Below are 25,199 nucleotides of genomic sequence, written 5' to 3' on the forward strand. Positions count from 1 at the left end.
TCCAGATAAAAAACAAAACAATACAAACAAACAACCACACAAAAAAAAACCTACCTCCTAGCATTGTTGGGAAGTTTAAATAAAATAAGGCATGTAAACTGTTTGCAAACAGCAAGACCCTAAATAAGTGTTAGTTATTAGTATTTGCCCTGATTATCTCAAAGGATTTTTGTATGGATCAAATTAGGATCATAAATTTATAGCTGGAAGGAACCTTAAAGACTATCTAACCTAACTACTATTTTCAGGTGTAGATTCTGAGACCTGGAGAGTTCAAAGAATTTTTCACACATGACAGAAATGAAAAGTATTATTATTGTGACTATGAGATCATGCACTCTCTGAGAAATGAGAGCATGTCTTTGCATTGACTTTTGTGTCTAATTCTGCACTTTGCATGTGGTAGGTTCTTAATGTTTTCTTCACTTGCTATACCAAATCCAGAATTCTTGTTTCAGATGGGAAACTATATTCTGCAACAGTAGCTGATTTCCTGGCAAGTGATGCTGTCATTTATCGGAGCATGGGCGATGGATCTGCCCTACGAACCATAAAATATGATTCCAAATGGATAAAAGGTATCTTTGAAAAATGGAAGCATTGTAGAGCCAAAGATGATTCAACCAAAGATCCTGGGAGGGAAGAGGTCCGATAACAGGCCCTTGTTTATTTAAGTTACATCACAATCTGCTTCTGGCAGGGTCTAGGGAAGGGGGGCTCTTGTTTGGGAGTTAAAGGACCAGAATTTACTTGAGGAGTGTGAGTGCCACTTCTTCACAACTAAAGAACCTGCTTTCAATGCCTACCTTTGACATATGGTGGTGGGGATGAATTTGATGGATGGCTAAAAACATAAGAGCTGAGATAACTGAATTTATTATTTGGGGCCTGGAATTTAAGGTTTTATTTTGCATTGAAGAGTTTTTCTTCCCTAGTTAAGTAGGTTAATGAATAAATCTGTAGAAACAAAGACCTTTGCTGTAGTGTAATTCCCTGTAGGCCTTTTTACAGTCCATTAGCTGACATTAAAGTCTTTAAATTCATTGAAGCTTGAACACACCCCTATTTGAACTCCTTAAAATCTTGGGCATATCAGAACTCCTGTTGACTTGTTTGTATGTAACGAAGGGACATCTGTCAGTCATTCCTAGTATTTGGTGTCTAATACTAATTGAATTCTCCTTTAGATACCAGCCTGTCTTCAATTTTTCTTTCAGAGCCACATTTTCTTCATGCCATAGAATATGGAAACTATGTTTATTTCTTCTTTCGAGAAATTGCTGTAGAACATAATAATTTAGGCAAGGCAAGTATATGATATCAGACTTCTATTCTGTGTCACTGTGTGGGAGTGAGAGGCTGATTTGGGAGTTAGTGGTAGGGTTTGTGACACCTTCCTCCTGTAGAGGTGCATTGCGCCCAGGCCAGAGAGGATCTTTGGCTATCTTGGGAAGAGGATATTGAACATGGAATCATAGCACCCAAGTTCAAATCCCAGCCCTGCCTCTTTCTATAAACGTGGCCTTGGACAAAGTGCTGGGCTTCAATTGGCCTCTTTAGGTCCCTTCAAACTGGAAATCTGACCTCTTACGATAGTGACTCCTGGGAAGATTTGAATGATGTTCATAGTAGAAACACCAGCTTTGACGCTCTCATTTTCTCTATGTTTATGGGTAATTATCATGGCAAATATCCCTGGACTTTGCTCATTTGTTACTTTTAGGCCTAATCTTTTTTTCAGAATGACATAAAGTTATTTCAAAAGTAAACTGCTTTGGGAATTAATATTTCTATAATAACTATGATTTATATGTGTTATTTCCCATCTCCTCATATAGATACACACACACACACACATAAGCCCACACTTTCCAGCCAGTAGTAAGGACATTACAATCCAGAGACAGTATGAATATCTGAAGAAAAAAAATAAAAAAAAGGTAAAGTCTAGGAGAGGCTTAGTAGATAGAGAACAGGATGTAGAATCAGGAAGACCTGAGTTTAAATCTGGCCTCCTACATTTATTGGCTGTGTGATTCTGGGCAAGTCATGTAATCTGCCTGCCTCAGTTTCCACAGCTGTAAAATGAGAATAATCGATGTAAATCAGGAAAAAATCAGCACCTTGCCTCCCAGGCTTGTGGTGAAATTATTCAAATGAGATCATATTTGTAAAGTACTTTGTGAGTCTTAAAGTACTCTATAAATAAATATTCGCCATTACTACTAAGACAGTTCTTCTCTTTGATTTGCTTAGTCTGGTATGAATTCATTTTGTAAAAAAAGACATAAGGTTGGCCAGCTTCCTCTAAACCAGACAGGCTTCCCATTTTGTATTGATCTCTTGAAAAAACAGCTTTCTTTCTCCTGATTTTCACCACACTCACATCCCTGCTGCTGTTCTTTCTTCGCCTGGGCAGGCTGTGTATTCCCGTGTGGCCCGTATATGCAAAAATGACATGGGTGGCTCCCAGCGGGTCCTGGAGAAACACTGGACTTCTTTTCTCAAGGCCCGACTCAACTGTTCCGTCCCCGGGGATTCATTCTTCTACTTCGATGTCCTTCAGTCCATTACCGACATCATACAAATCAATGGCATCCCTACGGTGGTCGGGGTGTTTACCACCCAGCTGAACAGGTGAGGGACCCAGTGCCTGACTTTCACAGAAGTCCTCTGCTTGCTTTTTTGTTAGAATTTCCCCATGATTTTCTCTCTCTCTTATAGTATTCCTGGTTCAGCTGTGTGTGCTTTCAGCATGGATGACATTGAAAAAGTATTCAAAGGAAGGTTTAAAGAACAGAAGACCCCAGACTCTGTCTGGACAGCAGTACCTGAAGACAAAGTCCCCAAACCAAGGTAAAAAAAAAAAAGAAAAAGAAAGAAAGAAAAAATATAGCTGAGGTAGGGGGTCTTATTCATGGTACGATAAAGAATTATAGAAGTGTAGAACCTTAACCCAGAGGTCTTAAAGATAATCTAATCCAACCTCCCACACAATTCTAGAATTTCCTCTATAATATCTTTAACAAGTTGTCAGTAAAATTGGTTTGTGAATAGCACTTTTGCAAGCTATGAAACACAAAAGTCTTATCGCATAAGTGGAAATAGCATTTCTCCTTAGTCACTCTTCCACACTCCAAGGGCCTTCTTCTGTTGTCCTTTCAGAATTATGGAATAAAAAATGTCACATTTGTGGGTGTCTGAAGGCAATCTAGTTCGGGGATTATTAATACTTTTTTGAGTCTTGGATCCACTTTGGCAGTCTGGTGAAGCCTTTGGACCCCGTTCTTAGAATGGTTTTCAGTGCATGAAAGAAATGACATAAAATTACAAAGGAGACCAATTAATTTGAAATAAAGATTTTTTTTTCTCCATCCAAGGCCTCAGACCTTCTGAAATCTGTCCACAGACTAATTCAGAGCCCATGGATCCCAGGTCAAATCCATCCCATACCTAAACCCCAAATATTCTTTGTAACCTCTTGCAAGTGTTCATAGAAGATCCATTTAAAAGTCCTCTCTTGAAGCATCCCATTCCACATTTGGACAATGTAACTTAGGTATTATTTGCTTTAATTAATTTATTGTTTTTTATTAATTTTATTATTATTTATTCTATTTTATCATCAGATTATATTATTATATTATAAGTTATATCAATAAATTATATTATTATTTATCATATTATTTTATTAATAGCAAATTAATTAAATATCAAGCCTCAGTATTCCTCTCTGCCAAGCAAAACATGTATCTTTCCCTAAATAAACAGGACACCCTCATTTCTCTATTGCAAGTTCTCTTATTAACTTGGTTTTCTTGCCAGAACTTTGATTTTAGTGAAAGAAAAATTAATTGGTGTTGGTCTTTGCAGGCCTGGCTGTTGTGCAAAACATGGCCTTGCAGAGGCTTATAAAACTTCCATTGATTTCCCCGATGAAACCCTGTCCTTCATCAAATCCCATCCTTTGATGGACTCCGCCGTCCCATCCATCATTGAAGAGCCCTGGTTCACAAAGACTCGGGTCAGGTAGGCTTGTTCAGGGAACAATGCCATCCTCTACTAGAGTTATTTATCTGTTGCCTCAGTGTTCGTGTTTATCACATTTCCTCTCCCTTTTTTTGGTAGGTATAGATTGACTGCTATTGCAGTAGATCATTCAGCTGGACCACACCAAAATTACACTGTCATATTTCTTGGCTCAGAAGCTGGAGTAGTACTTAAGATCCTGGCAAAGACCAGTCCTTTCTCCTTGAATGACAGCGTGTTATTGGAAGAGATTGATGCTTACAACCATGCAAAGTAGGTATATTTTACGAGAATTCTTCTTTAGTATGGTCCAAAGTGAGTCATGGTTTGGTTTGGGAGTGTCCTTTAAACAAAAATGGCCCCATAGTTTCTCTCTTTTCTGAGTATGTGAAGGCAGGGTAGGTGAGCTATTGAGCAAACTAAAAATGGATCCACTCTTTCACCTGGGGAAAGGGAGAAGTTTTTAACACTGCCCCCATTACATTGCTGAGATATTTTAGGATGCCACATGCTAGCCAACAGTTGCAAGTGAAAAAAAAAAAAGAATTTTTGCACATCTGTTTCTGTGTTTTCTTTAACCCCGTATGAAATAAGATCCTTTGGACCGCCAGAACAAAAGAGTTGGATAAAAGCATGGGGTAAAGGAAAGCTTTTACCCTAAAAGTATGAGGATTCCAATCCAGATCCACTGACTTCAGACACATCAGCTCTTTCTGCTTTTGTCACATTGTCCCCCTACCAAGATAGAGATAACGAAGACACTGAAATATAAACCCCTTTCCTTGTTCCCTTTAGAGGTCACTTTTCTCTATCGTACATCCCCTAAACTGGAAAGCTGATGATCTTTAAAAACCCTTTAGCCAGCCTTAAATTTGAACAACCTTTTTACATCTCCCAACATTTCACAAACACACACACACACACACCACCTTTAAAACCCATGAAGAGGGAAAATAAATTTGAGCAAAAATATGTAATATAACCACATCTGACAAAGGTATGTAACATCTCATCTCTTCTGTGGTATAAAGGCAGAAGTATGTTTCCTTATCTTTTTTGTGGCATTTGATTTTTCCAATGAAGGCAAGTCCATTTCTTTTAGTTAGTAACTTTCTATTAGTTGAATTAAAGGAAAAATCTAGAGGTGAGTTCATAGTATTTAGAGTTTGAAGGGATTTCAAATATCAATATCAGGCAGCTAGGTGGCCCATTGCAGAGAGAATCAGGCTTAGAATTAGGAAGACCTGAGTTCACTTCTGTCCTCAGACATTTGCTAGCTCTGTGGCACTAAGCAAGGCACTTCCCCCTCTCCTTGTCTTCATTTCCTCACTTGGAAAATGAAGATAAAAATAACACCTGCCTCCCAGGTTTGTTGTGAGGATTGAATGAAATTATAATTATAAAAGCACTTAAATTAGTGTCTGGCTATAGCAGATAGTATATAAATATTAGATTTACAGATGAGGAAACAAAGACCCAGAAACATTAAGTGAATTATCCTAGCTAGTAGCATAGGTCAAGTGGCAAAGCTTTAATTCAAACCCCAAATCTCTTGAATCCTAAATCCAGCACTCACTCCAAAGCATTGTGTTCACTCTTTCAAAAGTAGAAATTCTCATTCTGTAGCTATTATGGATCACCAAAATTCCTAAGCTTCTCCTAACAGTCTTTAAGAGCCCTTTACTGAGCCTTCAACTTGACTTGAGCAGATAGGTGGCAACAGTGGTTAGAGCACTAAGCCTGAAATCAGGAAGACTAATCTTCCTGGGTTCAAATCTGGCCTCAAATACTTATTAGCTGTGTGACCCTGGGCAAGTCACTTAACCCTGTTTACCCATTTTCCTCATTTATAAAATAAGCTGGAGATGGAAATTATCAATCATTCCCATATCTTTGGTAAGAAAACCCCAAATGGGGTCACAAAGAATCAGACAGGACTGAAATGACTGAACACCAACAAGCTTGATTTGCTTAGGGTTAATCATTCTCAGAGACAGAAGATAGAACATTTTAATTATTTAAATTTACTTATTTTTAAACCTTTGCCTTCTCTCTTAGTATAAATCCTAAGACAGAAAAGCAGCAAAGGCTAGGCAATTGAGGTCAAACGATTTGCCCAGGATCACCCAACTAGGAAGTATCTGAGACCATATCTGAAGAATTAACTACTTTTAAGAGACAACATCTTCCTAGAGTTCTACAAAGAATATTTGTTTCTCAAGACTTGCCTCATTCCAATAGCGCAACAGTGTGCATCCTTCTCTAGTTCACAGGGCATCTAACTTACTACTAAAGTATTACTCAACCTATTAACTACTAAATATATTATACAGATTTTTAAATTTAATAAATATACATGTAAATATATGTATATGCTAAACTTAATATTAAACATAACAACTTTGAAATGTTTCCAAACAGATGTAATGCTGAGAGTGAAGAGGACAGAAAGGTCATCTCTCTGCAGTTGGATCAAGACCACCATGCCCTGTATGTAGCCTTCTCCAGCTGCGTTATTAGAATTCCCCTCAGCCGCTGCGAGCGTTATGGGTCGTGTAAAAAGTAAGCCATTTTTTTTTCTCTATTTGACTGGAAGCTGCCCACATTGGAGACCTGTGGGTGATGGAGAAAATCCACACTACCTTCTATTCTCCTCCTTTGTATAGATCTTGCATTGCCTCTCGTGACCCATACTGTGGCTGGTTAAGCCAGGGAGCCTGTGGCCGCGTGAAGCCCGGGATGCTGTAAGTGCCCATTCACCCATTAGGCAAAACTTTCCGTTGTTCCTTTTGAACAAGGCCCTGAATTCTACAAATGTCCTAAGAACTCGCCTCTTCCACTGTCTGTGGGCAATTGACAAGAAGACACAGCCAGGAAAGGGATGTGGGGTGTGGAAGAAAAAGTCAGCTTTGTTCCATTATCCCAAAGCATCCCCCCAAAATAAGCTATGCAAGCCAGAGTCTCATTGTAGCAAGGAGATAGTTGTATGTAACATTGTTTGCTGCTACTTCTGTTTTGTTTTTTCTAAATGAAAATTTCCCTGTATTTGCTAACCAGTTTTTATGTTCTTGGTTCTGCTTTGATTGCCACTTATATTCCTATGAAGGTTGTTAACTGAGGACTTCTTTGCTTCCCATAACCACAGTGCTGGAGGATATGAGCAAGACACAGAATATGGCAACACAGCACAACTTGGGGACTGCCATGGTAAGATGAGATCACTCGGGCCTCTGCCGCAGTTCTTGGTGGCCACATTCGCATGTGGACGTTAGTTGATGATCAGCCTTTTATTAAGGTCACCTTACCACCTAGCATTTAACTTTAAAACTTCACAAAAGCCAAATTATTTGGTCTCTGAGGATTCAAGAAGGAAGTTTTCCTTTTTTTTTTCTTCACCTCTTAAAACTTCTTAGGAAATCTACAGAAAAGCATGAGAATAGGGTTTTTTGTTTTTTTTTGTGTGTTTTTTTTTTCGAATTTGCAGTCTTTTCATTTGTCTTTTTTAGTTATTTAGAATTTATAAATTTTTGCTTTCTTTTGGTTACTTTGCACTGATTACTTGTTCCTTTAATTCTTTTAGAAATTTTGCCTACTTCAACTACACCAGATTACAAAATATTTGGCGGTCCAACATCTGGTTAGTTTTTTTTAATTTTTTGAATTAATGACCTTTTCTTTCCTTCAGTTCAGCATTTTCAGCCCCTCTTCTCCCTCCTTTTGCGCAGTTTGGCAGCCCTTCATTTTTGTGCTTTGACTCATAATCCCACTTATGGTAGCGAGAGACTTTTTGTCTTTCTGGACACCTTACCTCTGTGTAGCCGCATGTTAACAGTTTATCATTGACCAAAACATATCCTTAATTTTTTTTTAAGAAGCCTAATTAACATAGACTGCATCTCAGCTGCACGCAAGTTGAACCTAGCTTTTTTTTTCCCCATTCTGCATTGCGAATGTCTCACTTGTCCATCTATACCCAATGGATGGCAGAATTTCATTGCCTTCCCTCCTCTTTCTCTTCACCCTTCCCAAGACTTATATAAAACAAATACACATTTGCTCAAATGTGTATTTACAAGTTTTAGAAATGTTACAGAGTGTTTTGTGATCATGGAAATCATTGGACCTTGTGGCCTGATAAAGGCTTTAGCTAATGGATTGCAAAAGACAGGCCCTGATATGTTATGATATCAGTGGGCTGTCCACACACCTGCATTTGTGTCTTGTCACAGTGGATTGACCTGGGACCATTTGCACCTGGCCAAAATGTGATCCTTGAAGTCTTGGCCTAAAAAGAAGTTGGATCGTTTGTCTTTTGTCTTCTAAACTCCCAGAAAAATCCACTTAGCTTTCAGTCCTAGGCATACTTAAACATTAAGTCGTTTTTGCTCCAACTGGCACTTCTAAAACTCCTTGGCATCTTCATTTCTCAGGGTGGCAGGCCTCATCCAGGAAGGCATGTTTTATAGGAGAAGAGTCATTGTTTTGCTTGTTGATTCCATTTCTTTTGCATGAATCTAACTCTCCTGAAGACATTTCTGCAGGAATATGGAGGGGGGGTTTCTTGAGTAATCTAGAGCATCTAGACATTGCTTCAGGGCTCTGCTGTGGGCCATGATCACACTGGAGGGAAGAGTGAATGAGCTACAAACTTTATTCACAAAGAGTTGCATAACCCTAACTTATATGTGCCCTTCATTTCCGGGATGAAAAATATTTTTCAAATGTACCTAACCGCCTATTTTCTAAGTCAATTATAGTATTGGTTAAGATTTCTATGGTTTAAAAACTGTATATAAGGTTTTCATAAGCCCATATTTGGAGCACTTAATATGCATTTTTAAACCTTCCATGAAAATGCTTTTAAAAAGAAGAGAATGAGAAAAAATTAAATAACTCTCAAGGGAAGGAAATAGAAATTAAATAGGGCACTAACTTTTTCCCCTCTCCCTGGATGATATGAATGGCCATGGGGTATTCAATGGGAACTTCCTGTGTTTGTTTATTTTTGAAACCTATTTAATGTTTATACTTTTTATTTTTATAAAAAATTTTATATAAAATTTCACTACTTTTAAGTTTTTGTTTCTTCCCTTGAAAGGAAGGAATTCAACTTAGTTTCCTCAGATGCGTTTGTGTGAAGAGCTAGAAGAAGCTTTCTTTGAGTATCATTTAAAATTTGCTAAGAAATGCCACAGACTAGTGAGGGGAAAAAATTCTTTCCCACCCCACACATAAATTAATAAAAATCTGTTTGCCACCACAGACATGGAGGTATCCTCGTCTTCTGTTACCACAATGGCAAGTATCCCAGAAATAACACCTAAAGTGATTGATTCCTGGAAACCTAAACTGACGAGCTCCCGGAAATTTGTAGTTCAAGATGAACCAAACACTTCCGATTTTACTGATCCTTTATCAGGTATCCCAAAGGGTAAGGCCTTACCAGGGAATACATTACAAACTGAGTGGAAACCTGACATTTGATGACTCTCAGTGCAGGGACAAAGGGTCCTCTGGGTGCCTTAATTCCTTTTACTATTATGGCCCTTTAGCAGTGACAATGGGAAAGGTTTATGTATCATTGCTTCTACTACCATTCCTCTCCAGCCCTTGGGTCTCCTTAGGTTAAGTCTAAGTGTGTCCTTTAAGAGATGAAAGAAGTGGATTACTCATAAAAAGAGGACTCAGATAATAGTGATAATGTTGGATTTCTCCCTGAAGGAGAGATCAGACAAGAAATTGGAGGACCCTTGGAGCAACACCAGAACACAATGATGCTAATTCGTGCCTTCCAAATTAAAAGGCAATTTTTTTTTTTATAAATCCAGCAGCCCTCACTTGTTACATATATTTTGGTGTACAGCCATGCCACACCCACACACTCATAGGCACATAATTTTTTTCATTGCTTATGAGATCCATACTACTTAATGCTTTATATAAATATATGAATGTGTATATAAATACATACATGTTATGTTAATGCAGGTATCTCTTGCATATCATGGATTTCCCCATTATTATTTCAATATATCTCAAGTTAGCATAAGAAAAATGGAAATTTTGTCAGAGTTTTGCAGAAGTCACAGAAATTCAAAGGCAAGCAGATGATACAGAAAAGGCTTGGAAACTAAAAAAATGAACAAAATACATAATGCTATATAATATCAGCATATTTTATCTTTTAATACCAAAACTATGCACAATTTCTTTTAAAAGTTAAAATAAGTAAAAAGTTAATGTTTGTGAAAAGAACACAAAAGCCAGCAGATGATACACAAAGGCTAGAAATGTAGAGCTCTCTTAACATTGACCTATGTGTAGCTTATGACCAAAACTTAACCCAGATTTTACAATAAGACACCATAAAAACCCCAAAAAAGAAAAAAATTCAGACTTCTTTGATAAGAAGGGAGGACCAGAACAGATTCTTCAGATTGCAGGAGCACCACATCCCTACCCACCGCAATGTGGAAGGGAGACCCCTGTGTACATGTGTGTGTATATAACTTTATATGCACGCACATACATATATTTATTTATATTAAAAGTATTAACTAGTGTGGGTATCATAAACAATGAAAAATAGCAAACATTTTTCCATGCCTGTCATTTTTATTATAAGAAATAATTTTTAAAAATAGGCATGCTGGATCCTTTTACTAGATAAATTCTACTGAAAAAAATACTCTACTATTTACCTAACAAGATATCAGGTTTCCAAACAGTTATTATTTTTTTTTGTCAGTGCATTGTCATTTATGATTTATATTTGTTGATTTGGGATTTTATGTTTTCTTTATGATGTCATTCATTCGTTTCTTTTTTTCTAGTTTCTTTTTTTCCCTTATTTTTAGTGATCTTTTCATCCTTCTCTTTGAATCTTATACAATGCCACTGAAATCTATAATAACCATGAACATTGACCCCAAACTAATATTCAGAAGGCCTTGGCAACTAACTAAAAGCAAGAGAATCTTAAAATCTTACTCTTATCTTCACTCACTCTGGGATAGTTGTGTCTATTGCATGTAACAGAGCTAGGTTCCTCCTTAAACTAACGTTGTTTTGACTTTAGGATGTCTGTGGTTGCATTAAAAATTACAATTACCAACTAATCCACTCTTGTTCTTCTAGGTCTAAGTTAAACCTCTCTCTTAAAGAATCTTGTGCTTTGTTGCCTCACTAGTATATAGTGCCTTTCACTAGACTGTGTGGATTTTTAAAGGAGCATATAATACAAGAGTATTCCTCAGGCAGGAAGGGAAAAAGAAAGATAATTGGAGCAAACGCACTCGGGGAAACTAGTGACTTGCAGCTGCCCGATGAATGCTTCTAGTTAGTGTGTGAATAAAATATGTGACTACATTTTTTAAAATTCCCACAAATTATCACAATTTTATTAGCATGATGTGTACGTTTATGTGACTTCATACATTGTTTTCCCTCATTCCAGCTGCCCTTTGGTATGGATTTGTGAGTTAGGAAGAAAGACGTGAGACAAATCCCTTCGTGATTCACTAATTGCCTAGCTAGATGATAAACACCTTCTAACCCTAGTTTTCTGGCAGAAATCCTTAAAGTTACTAAGATGTCTTAGACTACTTCTGTGATAAATAGTGAAGTGTTCGAGCAGGGTAGACAGACAGGCGCTGGATCATTAGGGTTGTCTTATGGCTATCCTAATCCTCTCTCACCCGGGAATCCTGTAGTAAAGATGAAAAGTCATGGGAGCTCTTGCTCCAAACAGAGCTTGTTAACCTTGTGGAAGTAGTTCTGCCTGTGACATGACGATAATCCTTTTTCAAAGCTACCTGCTGGAAGAGTTGCCAGACCCTTAAATGCTTTCCTGCATGTCTATTCCAGGTGTGAGGTGGGAAGTACAATCTGGAGAGTCCAACCAGATGGTACACATGAATGTCCTCATCACCTGTGTCTTTGCGGCTTTCGTGCTGGGCGCCTTCATCGCCGGGGTAGCCGTTTACTGTTACCGTGACTTGTTTGTTCGGAAATCCAGGAAGATCCACAAAGACGCCGAATCTGCTCAGTCCTGTACAGACTCCAGCGGGAGCTTTGCCAAACTGAACGGTTTATTCGATAGCCCCGTCAAGGAATATCAGCAGAACATTGATTCGCCCAAACTGTACACCAACCTCCTGACTAGTCGTAAAGAGCTGCCGCCCAACGGAGACACGAAGTCCATGATCATGGACCATCGAGGCCAGCCTCCGGAGTTGGCCGCACTCCCGACGCCCGAGTCTACCCCCGTCCTCCAACAGAAGACCCTCCAGTCCATGAAAAGCCAGTCAGAGAAGGCTCACGGTGCTTCCAGGAAAGACGCGCCTCAGTTTTTCCCTTCTAGCCCTCCGCCTCACTCTCCGCTAAGTCACGGGCACATTCCCAGTGCCATCGTTCTTCCAAATGCTACTCATGACTACAATACGTCTTTCTCCAATTCGAATGCCCATAAAGCTGAGAAAAAGCTTCAAAATATTGATCACCCACTCACCAAATCAAGCAAAAGAGATCACCGACGCTCTGTGGACTCCAGGAACACTCTCAACGATCTCTTGAAGCATCTTAGTGACCCCAGCAGTAACCCCAAAGCCATCATGGGCGATATCCAAATGGCTCACCAGACCCTCATGCTGGATCCCATGGGAAACATGTCTGAGGTCCCGCCTAAGGTTCCGAATAGGGAGGCCTCCTTGTACTCTCCTCCCTCTACCCTCCCGAGGAATAGCCCCACAAAGCGGGTGGACGTGCCCACCACGCCGGGGGTCCCCATGACCTCTCTGGAAAGACAAAGGGGCTATCACAAAAACTCCTCCCAGAGGCATTCCATATCGGCGATGCCTAAAAACTTAAACTCACCAAATGGTGTTTTGTTATCAAGACAGCCTAGTATTAGCCGTGGAGGCTATATGCCTGCCACGGGAGGTGGGAAGATGGACTACATCCAGGGAACACCGGTCAGTGTTCATCTGCAGCCTTCCCTCTCCAGACAGAGCAGTTACACCAGTAATGGCACCCTCCCTCGGACGGGCATAAAGAGGACACCATCCTTAAAACCTGACGTGCCACCAAAGCCCTCCTTCGTCCCTCAGACCACATCAGTCAGACCGCTGAACAAATACACCTACTGAGACTGGTGCGCTGTCCCGGGGGGTTTGATCCTGTCCTGGTTGTAGGGATGATGTTGGGGGGTGGGGACCTTAAGACAAGAGACTCACTTGTATTTAAAGAGAACCAAGTGGCCAAAGAAACTGTTTGACTTTGGCAGCGTCAGAACTTGCCACATGTAGCTACTGCAAGGCTTCAAAGTACTTGCTTAAACAAACAAACAAAAAACAAAACAAAGGAAGGTGCTGGTCATTCCATTTCTTTTGTTTGGAGTTAAAGAGGTGTAGCAATGGGGCTACATTACCGTTATAAATGGCAAACACAGTACTCAGAAGAATCTGTAAGCAAATACTTGAAAATGGGTTCATTTTAGACTGCCGTGATGTGTGGTCTTCCCATTAAATGTGAACATTTAATATGTATGCATTCACCTTGCCTCTTGCACAAATGTCAAAAAAAGGATGGTAATGTCTCCAAGAAATGAACTTCTAGATTACCAAGCAATTTGCTGAAAATTCAGTCTCTGGCCCAACTGTAGCATTATTTTTTTTTCATGTGTGGCATTTTGTCTATGCCACCAACAAACTGTTGTGATTGTGCACGTGCTTATGCACGTGTGTGTGTTCATGCGTGAGTGTGTGTGTGCGTGTGTCGTGTACACACTAGGTTATACTTAGGTACCCATTGCATCTTTTTATGCTATGGAATTGTTTACATTGAGCATGACTGAACAACAGACAGCAATGTCTTTGTACAGCAGTCCACTGGGTTGAGCTTTGAGATAGAAAATGGAGCCAGGTCTCAGGTGATTAGCTCAAATGATGTGGGACCCAGTGCCAGAATGTAAAAATCCTAAGGAACTTTGTGCTGCTATTCATCCAACCTTCAATTTATGATCTTGTCAGTTTTGAGGGATAGAGGTATTCAAGATGAGTCCATGGTTTTTCCACCAGTATTTGGTAGTTTGAGTTACCTGTCCACTGTGAATCTAAACCCCAGTCATTGTAGAAACCTTGGACACACCAGTGCAAGCTAATGCATTGGTTCTGTTCGATATTTCCCTGTAGAAAAATTCTTCTTCCCTATCCCCTGTATCCTGATTCATGTCTCCCCATCCTTTCGGTTTTTTTTTCTTTAAGCGTGTGAGAAAGTCAACATTTGGCCCTACAGAAGCAGTCTGAAAAAAACTTAATAGTAGTGCAATCATTTTGTTTATGTTGTGTTATGTGACGATTTTTCTCCAAAGTCATGCAGGTTATGACAATTTGCTGTAAATATTATGTGTGGGTTTACCTGAATCTGTGCATTTTGTGCCTTATTCATGAGAATGGTAAGAGTACTAGAATCTGTCCGGTGTTCTCACTATCGCACATCATTTTCTGAGTGCTAGTTGTGTTTCTCAACCAGCACCTGAAAAAGATTTTTTTTAATCATAAACTGATCCAGAACAAATAATGATTAAAACTTACACACAAACAGACAGAAACCAGTCCAACCATACGGCTGCGGGCTATCTTTTGCCATGATGAACATTCCACTCCTGTTTTCCTCCAGATGAAACACTTAGAATGTGAAATTAAATGAGGTTTCCAGGGTAATGTGACACCTGCCGAGATCTTGTAAAAGAAATCATTTATGTGGTTTTACTGAAACCACTTGCAGTTGAGGATGTGCCTCACCAATGACTGTTTTAGTTAACATGTTGCTTATTGAATCTAATATAGAAAGAACCAAGGCAGAGAACACTCCTGAATTATTAGGACAAAGAAAGCAAATTTCAATTGGCATAATATCAATTTCTACTACATTGTAAGGGTGGGGGAAGAGAATTTCCTGAAGGCTAAGGTTTTTGTTTCTTGAATTTTGTTTTTCTTTTTTTAATACACACAACACAGAATGGAGCAATTATTCTTTTCCTTAAAGGATGTTGCTTGATAAAGAGCATTTATTTCCTGAGAACTCTGGAAACCCCAAAGCTGTTGTCTTTGTTCTTACAACACTTCAATAACGCAACTAAATTATTGTAGATTAATAATGAATTAAATCAACCGACCACCACCAACAAACACTGCTCAGTTCACCCACGACAAATGTTTGTTTGAATTCACTTTACCAATATTAATCCTGACTTGTGTAAAACTGAACAATACTTGTGCGTGAGCCCTGATAACTTTCTGTAACATTGTGCTGCCTTGTAGAGTGTAATGTGAGTTCTATCAGTATTTATGTTGAAATTTCTAACATTCAATCTAGTCTCAATTCTGTTAATTTAATTTTTTTAAATGCTTTATTCATTTGTGCAAAGGTAAACACAGATTGTATCTTTTTTAATGGTACGGCATAAAAAAGTAACCCTAAATTGAAGTTACTCTATACTGTTTTATAGAGTACTTTAACATGTATAGATATCTTGTAAACTTGTATTGTGGATGTGTAAATACTATGTACTTTGGGTTTTTAACACCGCATGTAAAGTCAAAATAAAATATTCAACTCGATTACATCCTGCTTGTTATTATCAGATGGAATAGGGACCTACCTTATCATTGGTATAGAGTAAAGAAACTCCTTCTACCAGTGGCTGGCCAGCACCTTCTCTGCAATATGTTGTCTTAGAGAGTTCCTCAGAGGCTTGCAGGATGAAGTTATTTTCTAGGTCTTCTTGTCTCCAGGACTATCCATTACTTCACGTTGCTTTTTAGTTATTATCAAACATAGTTGTAATGGAGCTGGTCCAAGGGGTGCTTTATAACAAAAAGAACTTGTCACAGTTTAACTATGCATATATTAAAAGGTTTAATAAAAAAAATGTCCTTTACCAGGAAAACTTACTATTGTGTTAACTGAATGCTACCATGACCTACCATAATTTTACTAATGTCTCAGGGGCCCAGAGATATTTTCTTACTGTGTAACTTTGCTGAGAGGCCTAAATTAAGCCAGATGTATTACATAAAGCATTGCAATGATTCATGGGATGCGGATATATTTATACAGACATTTTAATACAACTCATTCTTTGATATGTCCATATATAATTTTTAATGTAATTTCATTTCAGAATTATACAGCTGACTAGTTGGGTTCCTGTGAATGTTCCCATCTCCCTTCTAGGCAGATGAAAGGTTAGGGACAAAAATAAAAGATTTAAAAGTTGTTTACAAAGAGGTGAGAGTGATTTGAGTGCATAATTGAGTGTGGATTGAATAGAGGTTGGAGAACTTTCTTAAATTCTACATGTAGCAGTATTTTGAGTCATTTTGGGCCATAGTTCTCTGGTCTCCCCCATTCTGAGAACTTGCTGAAAAAGATAATTCTAGAGCTATTCATTGCTATCTTCTGAAAGGGTCAGGAAGGATCTAAAATTCTATCCTTTTGTCATTGCGGATGCATTTCAATAGGCATCATGCCATCTAGTATGGTTGATTGCCCCAAAGCCATCTCTGAAAGAGTTCAGGGATTTGCCACATTGATAGCATCTGACCTACAAGACATTTCATTGTATACTATAAAGGAAAGACTTCTAGCCTTGGCTTCAAGGCTCTGCCATTTATCCTCCAAAAGCCTTGATTTCTGTATCTGTTAAAAGGAGGGGGTTGGACTAGATGGCCTCTAAAGGTCTCATTTGGCTTTAAACTTTTAAACATTTGGCCTTATGTCTTGGCGTATGACTCCAGCAGTTCTGCAGTATAATTGTAGCAGTTATATTCAATTTCTCAAGCGTGTAAGCTCCTACTATGTGCCAGGCAGTGCTGAGTGCTACTAGGAATACAATGACAAAACTAAAAAGTCCTTGCCCATAGGGAGCATCATTCTATTGAAAGAAGCAACAGACACCTCCATAGCTACATAAAAGGTTCCTACAAGGGGATATGGCGGGATTGGAAATGATTAAATGCTGAGGAAGATCAGGAAAGGTTTCACACAAAAGGTGCCATTTGAGCTGGGCCTTGAAAACTAGGACTTCTAAGGGGCAGACGTAGGGATAGAATGTTTTTGATGGTGGGAAAATGCCCAGGGCAGAGGTACAGAGATTGGAAAGAGTGCCACGGATGCAGATCAACAAAAACGCTAGTGAATATGAGGAGAGCAATGTGCACGAGGTGCAGGCGGCGGCCAGGTCGTATATCATTTTAAATGCCAAATAAAATCATTAATATTCTTCGAGCTAATGAGAAGGAACTCAAGCTTATTAAGGAGGGCAGTACTATGGGTAGGCCAGCTCTTTAGGAAAATCGTTGGGAGTTGTGTGGAGAATGGAGTGGAATGGGTTAAAATGAGGTCAAAGATCATTCATAAAGACTTGCAATAGTCAGCATGATAGGTGATAAAGGTTTGCCTTAGGATGGGAGGTGAGAAGGGGACTGGTGAGATGTATTTTCTTGATATGGAAATGACAAGTCCTGTGGGATGTGAGAATGAATGAATTAAAAGTATTAAGTGTTCAACATGTGTCAGACACTATAGTTGGTGCGGAGGCTACAAAGATAAAAATGAAATAGTCCCTGCCCTCAAGAGGCTTGCGCAAAGGGGAATCATAGCTAAGGAAAGATGGTCTAATCTGGAAAAATCAGAGCAGAAGCCATGGGGAAGCCATGAGGGAGTAATCAATTGACATGCTTCCCAGAAGCAATAGTTGTTATTTACTTGTTTCGGTCTTGTATGAGTCTTTGTGTCCCCATTTGGGGTTTTCATGGCAAAGATACTGGAGTGGTTTCCCATTTCCTTCTCCAGCTCATTTGACAGATGAGGAAACTGAGGCAAACAGGATAAAGTGACTGACCTTGGGCACATAGCTCAGAAATGTCTGAGGCTAGATTTGATCCCAGGCCCTCCTGACTCTAGACCTGGCACTTTATCCACTAAGCCACCCCTAGCTCCTCACATGTAAATTCCCTCTGCTGTCATCAGTGCCAACAAATTACAGACAGATTTGAACCATCTTTTGTGAGGTTCATGGTTCAAGAAGAGTCCATCAGTGAACAGCTTTACAAGGTTTGGGGCAGTGTGGTTGTGTAGCCTTGGTTTGCCCTTCTTGTGGGAGGTTCTGGCTGCAGGACTGATGGGGGAAGGCAGTCAGGGGCTTGAATGGGACGTCTCTCTTCTTCCAAGTGGTCCAGCCTTGCACCCTCACTCTACCCAGAGCCAGCCTCTAAAGAGGAGATGATGGGGAGAGCTTTGTCCTCTAGATGAGACCCGGGAGCTATCGGTAGCTCATCTGCCATCGCTGAAGCCGATCCAAAGAGAAAGCTAGCCCAGGGATAGGAAACCTTCCTGAGAGCCCCAATGTAGCCCTTTCTTTCTTTTCTGGTTATTCTGGCAGAGGAAGGTTGGGGGTAAAAATACAAGTGATGCAGGTAGTAAAAATCAAACCCTTGTCATGGTTCCATGAGAAAAGGACTTACCTTCACTTTTTCTCCTCAAATCGCAGCAACTTCTTCCCAGTTCTTGCTGTATCTGTTTTTTATCTCCATCTGATTTTAAAGGAAGGAGAAAACTGAGACTGGCTTCTCTTGCCCATCAACCTGCCTCAGGAAGAAGGAGGCCCGTGCCATTTGATCACAGAGTATAAGGAGGAGGCAAAAATGTGAGAATACTGGAAAGATTAGAAGTAGTAAGAAGGTGGCCATTCCTGAGTTCAGATCTGGCCTCAGATAGTTAATAGCTGTGTGACCCTGTGTAAGTCACATAACCTTATCTGCCTCAGTTTCCTTATCTGTGGAATGAGCTGGAGAAGGAAATGAAAAGCATTCCAGTAGCTTTGCCAAGAAAACCCCAGATGGGATCACCGAGAGTCAGAAACAACTGAACAACCACAAAGTAGTCAGTTCATAAAGGGATTTAAGAAACAAGCAGTTATATTTGAGCATGGAGGTGATGGGGAACTTTGGGGGTTCTTGAGCAAGAGGGAAACATCATCTGACTTACATTTTAGGAAGACCCATTCAATGGCTGAGTGGAATATGACCCGGAGTGGGGAAAGCCTTGAGGGTTGAGGTAAGAGGCCAGGTGTAAGAGGGGGTAATGTATGAAAAAGATGTGAAGGTAAAAGCAGTAAGACTTGGCAACTGACTGAATGTATGAGGTAAGTGTGAGTGGAGAGGATAGCATGGAGCTTTCAAGCTTAGGGAATCAGGATAGTGGTACTCTCTACCACAGTGATGGCAAACCTTTTGGAGACTTGAGCGCCTGGCCCCACCCCCCCACCCTCCCAGATCAAGTGTCATGCCTTCTTCCCCCACCCAGAGACCTAGTGCTTGGCCCCTCCACCACACTGAGTGCCAGGCATCCCTGCACCCTTTTACTCCACGCAGGGGAGGGGGAAAACTCTCCCAATGGGCTGCTGGGTGGAGGGATGAAGGAAGCGAGGAATGTACTCAGCAAGTGTAGAGACAGGGAGGGCAGTGACCCAAGTGCTCCACTCCCCTCCAGCTCTGTCACCTGTGAGCTACACAGCTTCCCCACCCCCTGTACTCCTATTGGGTTGCTTCCCCCACCTCTCTTGAGAGGTGAAAAAATGTCATCAGACACAGAAGGGGAGGGTAGCAGCTCCACCCAGGTCCCTCTAGTAATAAACTGTTGGGGCTGGGCAGCCTTATGCACACAGAGAGTGTTCTGTATGCCATCTTTGGCACCCGTGCCATAGGATCATCATCACTGCTCTACAATAACAGAGAAGTTGAAAAAGAGGGAGGATTTGTAAAATAATTATTTCTGTTTTGGACATGAGTTCTAGATGGTCCCACATAGACACAAATGGACAGGGAAACAATGGAGCCAGAAATAAGATGGGCCATCTTAGCTAAGGGGCAGATGCCAAAAGTCAGGAAATTAATTTTAGAAAATGGAGGATTTCAGCCATGCTTTTAGTAGAAATCCTTTAGGCTATTGAAATCTGGTTTTAAAATGAGGAATACCTTTTCTTACAAAGATGATACTTACCTTTGAAATGAAAAGGAAGTCTTCTTCAGGAAGACTGGTTTAATAGGCAGTCCAGTTCAGTTCGACAAACTATTAATTAAATGCTATCAACATACAAGTCACTATGCTAAGTGCTGGAAATATAAAGCCAAAAAACAGGCAACAGACTCTGCCCTCAAGGTGTTTACATGCCACTGGAAGATACAACCAGTGAGAACATAAGCAAATATGAAATAATTTCAAATCAGAGGGAAAATGTGGAAGGCCTGAGTAGAAAATGACAACTAAGTTGGTCTTTGGAGGAAGCTAGCGATTTGATGATTGAAAGGCCACATTCCAGGAATAGAGGATTGCTTGCATAAAGACCCATAGGTGGGAGAAGAGTATTATGCATGGGCAGACCATATTTAGTAGAACAGGGCATAAGAGGGGAAAATAATATGAAATAAAACTAGAAAGGGCCATATTACAGAAGGTATGTGTTAAAATTCTATCGTTTTCTGGTCCCCCTGACCACCACCACTTGTCAATATAGTAAAAAAAATCTATAAGTAGCCAGCATAAGGGGGCAATAACCGGGAGGAAAATTGCAAAGGGGCATTCGTAAATCATGAAAAACTGTCCCAAAGATGAAAAGAGCATAATTTATAAATTATTATACACCACATATAATCAAACACACATATATGACATATAATTTATAAATTAGTTGTAATCATGTTAACCAAAATTCACATTCTGATTACATGTGTTAAGTCAGAGAAAGCCAACTCAGTGCTGCTGTCAGATAAATTCCAGACCTCCACAGGAAAGCATATCATCAAATGGTCCTGATAATTTTGAAATGATGTGGACATATTCATTTTAAAATTTTATTGGCAACTCTGAAATAATTTGAATATATAACGAACTAACCCCAGGGTGGCACAGATAAGAATCTCTCCCCCCCCCACAACCCCATAAAAATGAGATCTCAAATTCCTACTCCTCCCTACCCTAGCTCTTCCCTCTCCATGGAAGCCATGCTGCCTAATGCTCCCCACGACAGGATACTCTCATCTTCTCTCCCTCCCCATCCTCTTCTCCACTGCTGCCTACCCTCCTTCACCCTATCCTCACACTGTCTGCCTCTGTATCTCTTTTGCCACTTGTCTCTGTATTTTCTGTGTTGTTTCCTCCCACGCCTTCTCTGGTTATTAAAGTCTGATTACAGTTCTCTTTCCCACTGTCATCAAGGTCTTTCCCAGCAAGTAACCAAAGAATAGGCTGTGCTTGCCACCATTTCATAACTTCATTAATTAATTATCAATTCAAGGCTTTAAATGTCAGAATGAAGAATTGAAATTTTATCCCGAAGCTAATAGGAAGTCCCTTAAGATTTTTTTAGTAGAGTTTTATGAAACCATTCTCCTTTCTTGACAGAGAGATGACAGTAGAAAACAAATATTTGTGTGGAATATTAATAATAAGGTGACAGGAGTAGAATTCGAGTTGTCATGGTTATAATCTCTTTATTCGATGGTTTCTAATCTTTTGAAATTGTACAAACCCTTTTACAAGTGTTGTGAAACCCCAGATTAATTTATTAGAGTACTCATAATATTATTTTATATTTCTTCCCTAAGGACTTACAGTAACTAACTACAGTGGTAATTTTGGCCCCACCAAATGCCCAATTAAAATTCATACAATAGAATTATAACTATTTATTTTACCTAAAATTTAAATATAATTCTAGAACTTTAAATATAAAATTATTTTAAAATCTATAAAAAATTATGATTATTTTATGTTGAACATTCTATATGAATTAAGAGTAGTATATCAAGACCTCATATGCTTACTATTATCTACAAGACTTTATATTAAATTTCTTTATTTTACAAATTTTATTGAACATAAATAAGATCTTAATGAAATGAGTTATGAATTGAAAGATGTTTAACATAATGAAATAATCACATTTACATTTCATTTCAATGCTGGAGTTTTTTATCTGAGCAAAGGTTTGCAATATTTGGCTTACAGGGAGACAATATACAATCTTCAATCTTATTCTTCATTGAGTTAATTTCTGTATTTGAATTTAAAATAAGAATAAAGTAAAAATGTTTTCTCACACAAATATGTGATAAAAAAAATTGCAGGAAAACTCTGCAAGCTATCTTGCTGAGAGATTTTTAAAAAATTAGTTTTCTAAGAAAAGAAAATGAATAGCTAGTCACCATACAAATTATTTACTTTTCTACTGGTTAATAACAAGAAGTATATAAAATAATAAATGTATTTGACATTTAATCTCATATGTTGCTTTATTTTGAACAATTTTTATAGAAAAATTAAACTTTGTAAGGAAAGAATCTCTTCAGACTTGACTCTCTTCTCTTCTACCAAACTGGCTCACTGGATATCCTCTCACAGAAACTCTACTGAATGTTTGATCGTTATTGCCAATATGTTCATTTGGAAATCTACCAGATAGAAGACCGTAAGATAAGTAGAGGATAAGTCGGGGAAAAGCCTTAATACTGCAAAAGTAAACAAAATAAGGTTTGTTTCTACAAAACTTGTATGATGGTCTGGGACAGTTTCAAGATGGTTTATAATACATGCTGGAATTATTATAAGATGGCTTATAATACACCTGCCCAGTAGTCATGGTTTTCAAATAGTCTATCATTTATGTTCTCATCTAGAACACAAATATTGATAAAATCTTGTATATGTGATTACACTGCTGATAAGATATCATTACAAGGTAACAAAGGGGATTGAGAGAGCTACACGGATGTAATATACCAAAGGTAAATGAGGGGTTATGATCAAAATTCTCTGGAGACTGGATATTAATTTATAATTATTTATTAGTAAAGATGAGAGAGAGAGAGAGAGAGAGAGAGAGATCCCATGATCACTTGGCAACTCTAATTACTAGTCAATTTGCATGCTGCAGTACATCAGTTCCTCCTACAAGCAGCTTATCCACAAGAGGCTTTGCCACAAGCCAGTGCATGCCAAGATTTAAATTCTCTGACCAGCAAGAGAGAGCACTTCCTCTATCCTCTTTCTTATGAAGCCAGTTTTCTCCTCTCCTCTTGGGACTCTGGTTGGACACGCTTAACCTCAGTCCATGTCTGAGTGTTGACTTTAGGATACCTGTCATGTAGAAACTTATGCTATCCCCTTCCATATGCCAAGATGCCACATCAGGTAGCCATACAGTTCCTACTCAAAGGGTGGAACTGATACTGATCAAAAATGAGTTTCCAAATGGAATAAGTGGGTACAATTTATTTTAAATGTACACAGATGGTCTATTTGTACATCTTACCCTGTATTGGAAATTGGTATGTACTTGAATGTCTAATCCTGTGGTGGTTTGGAAACAATTTGATGACAGGTAAATAAACTGCATAAATACATTGAATTTAGTCAAAAGTTGTTGTTTTGATGTAATTACAGCATAAAAGCCAAAAGCATTATGTACGTGATCATGATGGCTTTGAATCATTACCAAAAATGCTTTACATATGTACATATTTATTGTCTCAGAGGTCAAAATACATTTGTAAAATAATTGGTCAATTACTTATTACTTAAGACACTATTAAATAATTTTTATCATAAGTCTCTTATACCATCTTTACTAAATGGAAATTGTTATTTCATTGAATGGGATGCGGGTCAGTGTAGTTTTCCTAAACAGGGTCCAGAACAGATAGAGTAAGAGAGATTCCAGGAAACTTTCTGAGGGCTACAAGCTACCATTAAGAGACTGAGTTACCAGGACTCATCTTTAGAAAAAGGAAATAGATTTGTTGCTGAGATTAGTCCAACATAATTGTAATTGCCCATAGATCTTCTCCCTGGACCATTTGCACTTAAGTAAAGGTCAACACTATTGGGCATATATTCAGGAAAATGTGAAGAAGAGTTGCATAATAACCCTAATTACCATTATGGTAACTCTTATTTGTCCTAATTAAAAGAATGTAGAAGTCTGTAGTGACTAGAGGGACATTAATAACATGATGATCTGTAACTATAACCCACTAACCTTATTTCTGACATCTTAGTTTAAACTAGAGGAGGCCAACATACACTAAAGCAGATTTATGTGGAACTTCTAATTGAGAGTTGTGAGGATCAAGTATCTCGATAATATTTATTAAGTGCTTTACAGTCCTTATCTTGCTATATAAATAGCTTATTATCATTGTTGTTATTATTGCTATTGTTATTATTGCTGCTGTTACTATGTTTGATGACTTCTGAGATTGTTACTAGTCTTGATAGATCAATGTTCTAAATCCAAGTTCTGGTACAGCTAGAGCATGCACAGTACTCTGAAATATATGAGAGGAAAACCAAAACCACTACAGCCAAAATGCCCAAAATGCTGCAAGCTGCCATTCATTCCTTCATCCTCTGTACAGCTTTGTAGATTAGTGATCTTGATGTTATCAATTCATCCAGGGACTATTGGGCTCTAGAGAACTGATTCACACCAACCAAATTCATAGGGGACTGAAAATGAATAAATTGGCATCTGACTTTATCAATCAATAAAAAACATAATTGCTAAGTAGATCAAAATGTTTTTGTCAGAAGGTCAGCATTCTTTTCCCAGCAGGAAGGAAAGTAGACTTCGGAAATTCAATTAATATCAAGTTGCTCTGTGAGTAAGTTGAAATAATGGGATTTGGCTGGAGAAATAAACAATCCTAGCAAGTCATCACAGTCTTCAAACAGAATATTGGAGGTGCCCTCAGCCCTAAGATAACGCTGGATAAACACTGGCAATGTCATAGTTTGGGGCTCCACTTTAGGTTCCTATGCAAACAACTATTCTTCCATTTGCATTTGTCAATATTGTGCTAAAATTTACATTATTCCTCTCTAACATTTACCTTTAGCTTTCATTTCTTTCAAAATAGTCAATGGTGGGAATCTCATTGATTGTATTACTTCTGCAAGTGTTCACTCCCATCCATTTTATGTTGATGATTATTAGTTTCTTCTTAGATTTTTCCAATTTTGCCCCATAACTGAGATATTTCCTTTTGAGAGTCTGTAACCCTGCATGCAAGACTATATTACAGAGAATCTCCTCCCAAATTTTTGAA

General features: G+C 38.8%; 1 protein-coding gene across 26 annotated transcripts in view; it reads left to right on the forward strand.

Moving 5' to 3' along the window:
• SEMA6D (semaphorin 6D) overlaps positions 1–15,650 on the forward strand; it is a 908,057-nt gene extending 892,407 nt beyond the window's left edge. For 3 of the 26 annotated variants that reach the window (XM_056810136.1, XM_007479888.3, XM_056810135.1), the window contains 12 exons: positions 459–578; positions 1,218–1,306; positions 2,420–2,637; positions 2,725–2,856; positions 3,874–4,029; positions 4,129–4,302; positions 6,451–6,591; positions 6,696–6,773; positions 7,136–7,236; positions 7,610–7,666; positions 9,293–9,460; positions 11,896–15,650. In XM_056810136.1, the coding sequence (XP_056666114.1) occupies positions 459–578; positions 1,218–1,306; positions 2,420–2,637; positions 2,725–2,856; positions 3,874–4,029; positions 4,129–4,302; positions 6,451–6,591; positions 6,696–6,773; positions 7,136–7,236; positions 7,610–7,666; positions 9,293–9,460; positions 11,896–13,175 (2,714 nt within the window). In that variant the 3' untranslated portion in view covers positions 13,176–15,650. The remainder of the gene's footprint in view (positions 1–458; positions 579–1,217; positions 1,307–2,419; positions 2,638–2,724; positions 2,857–3,873; positions 4,030–4,128; positions 4,303–6,450; positions 6,592–6,695; positions 6,774–7,135; positions 7,237–7,609; positions 7,667–9,292; positions 9,461–11,895) is intronic. The other 23 variants (XM_056810137.1, XM_007479891.3, XM_056810138.1 and 20 more) reach the window with 11 other exon arrangements.
• Positions 15,651–25,199: the final 9,549 nt, after the last annotated feature.

The sequence above is a fragment of the Monodelphis domestica genome, chromosome 1 (genome assembly GCF_027887165.1).
Source record: "Monodelphis domestica isolate mMonDom1 chromosome 1, mMonDom1.pri, whole genome shotgun sequence".
In the NCBI taxonomy this organism is placed as follows: Eukaryota; Metazoa; Chordata; class Mammalia; order Didelphimorphia; family Didelphidae; genus Monodelphis; species Monodelphis domestica.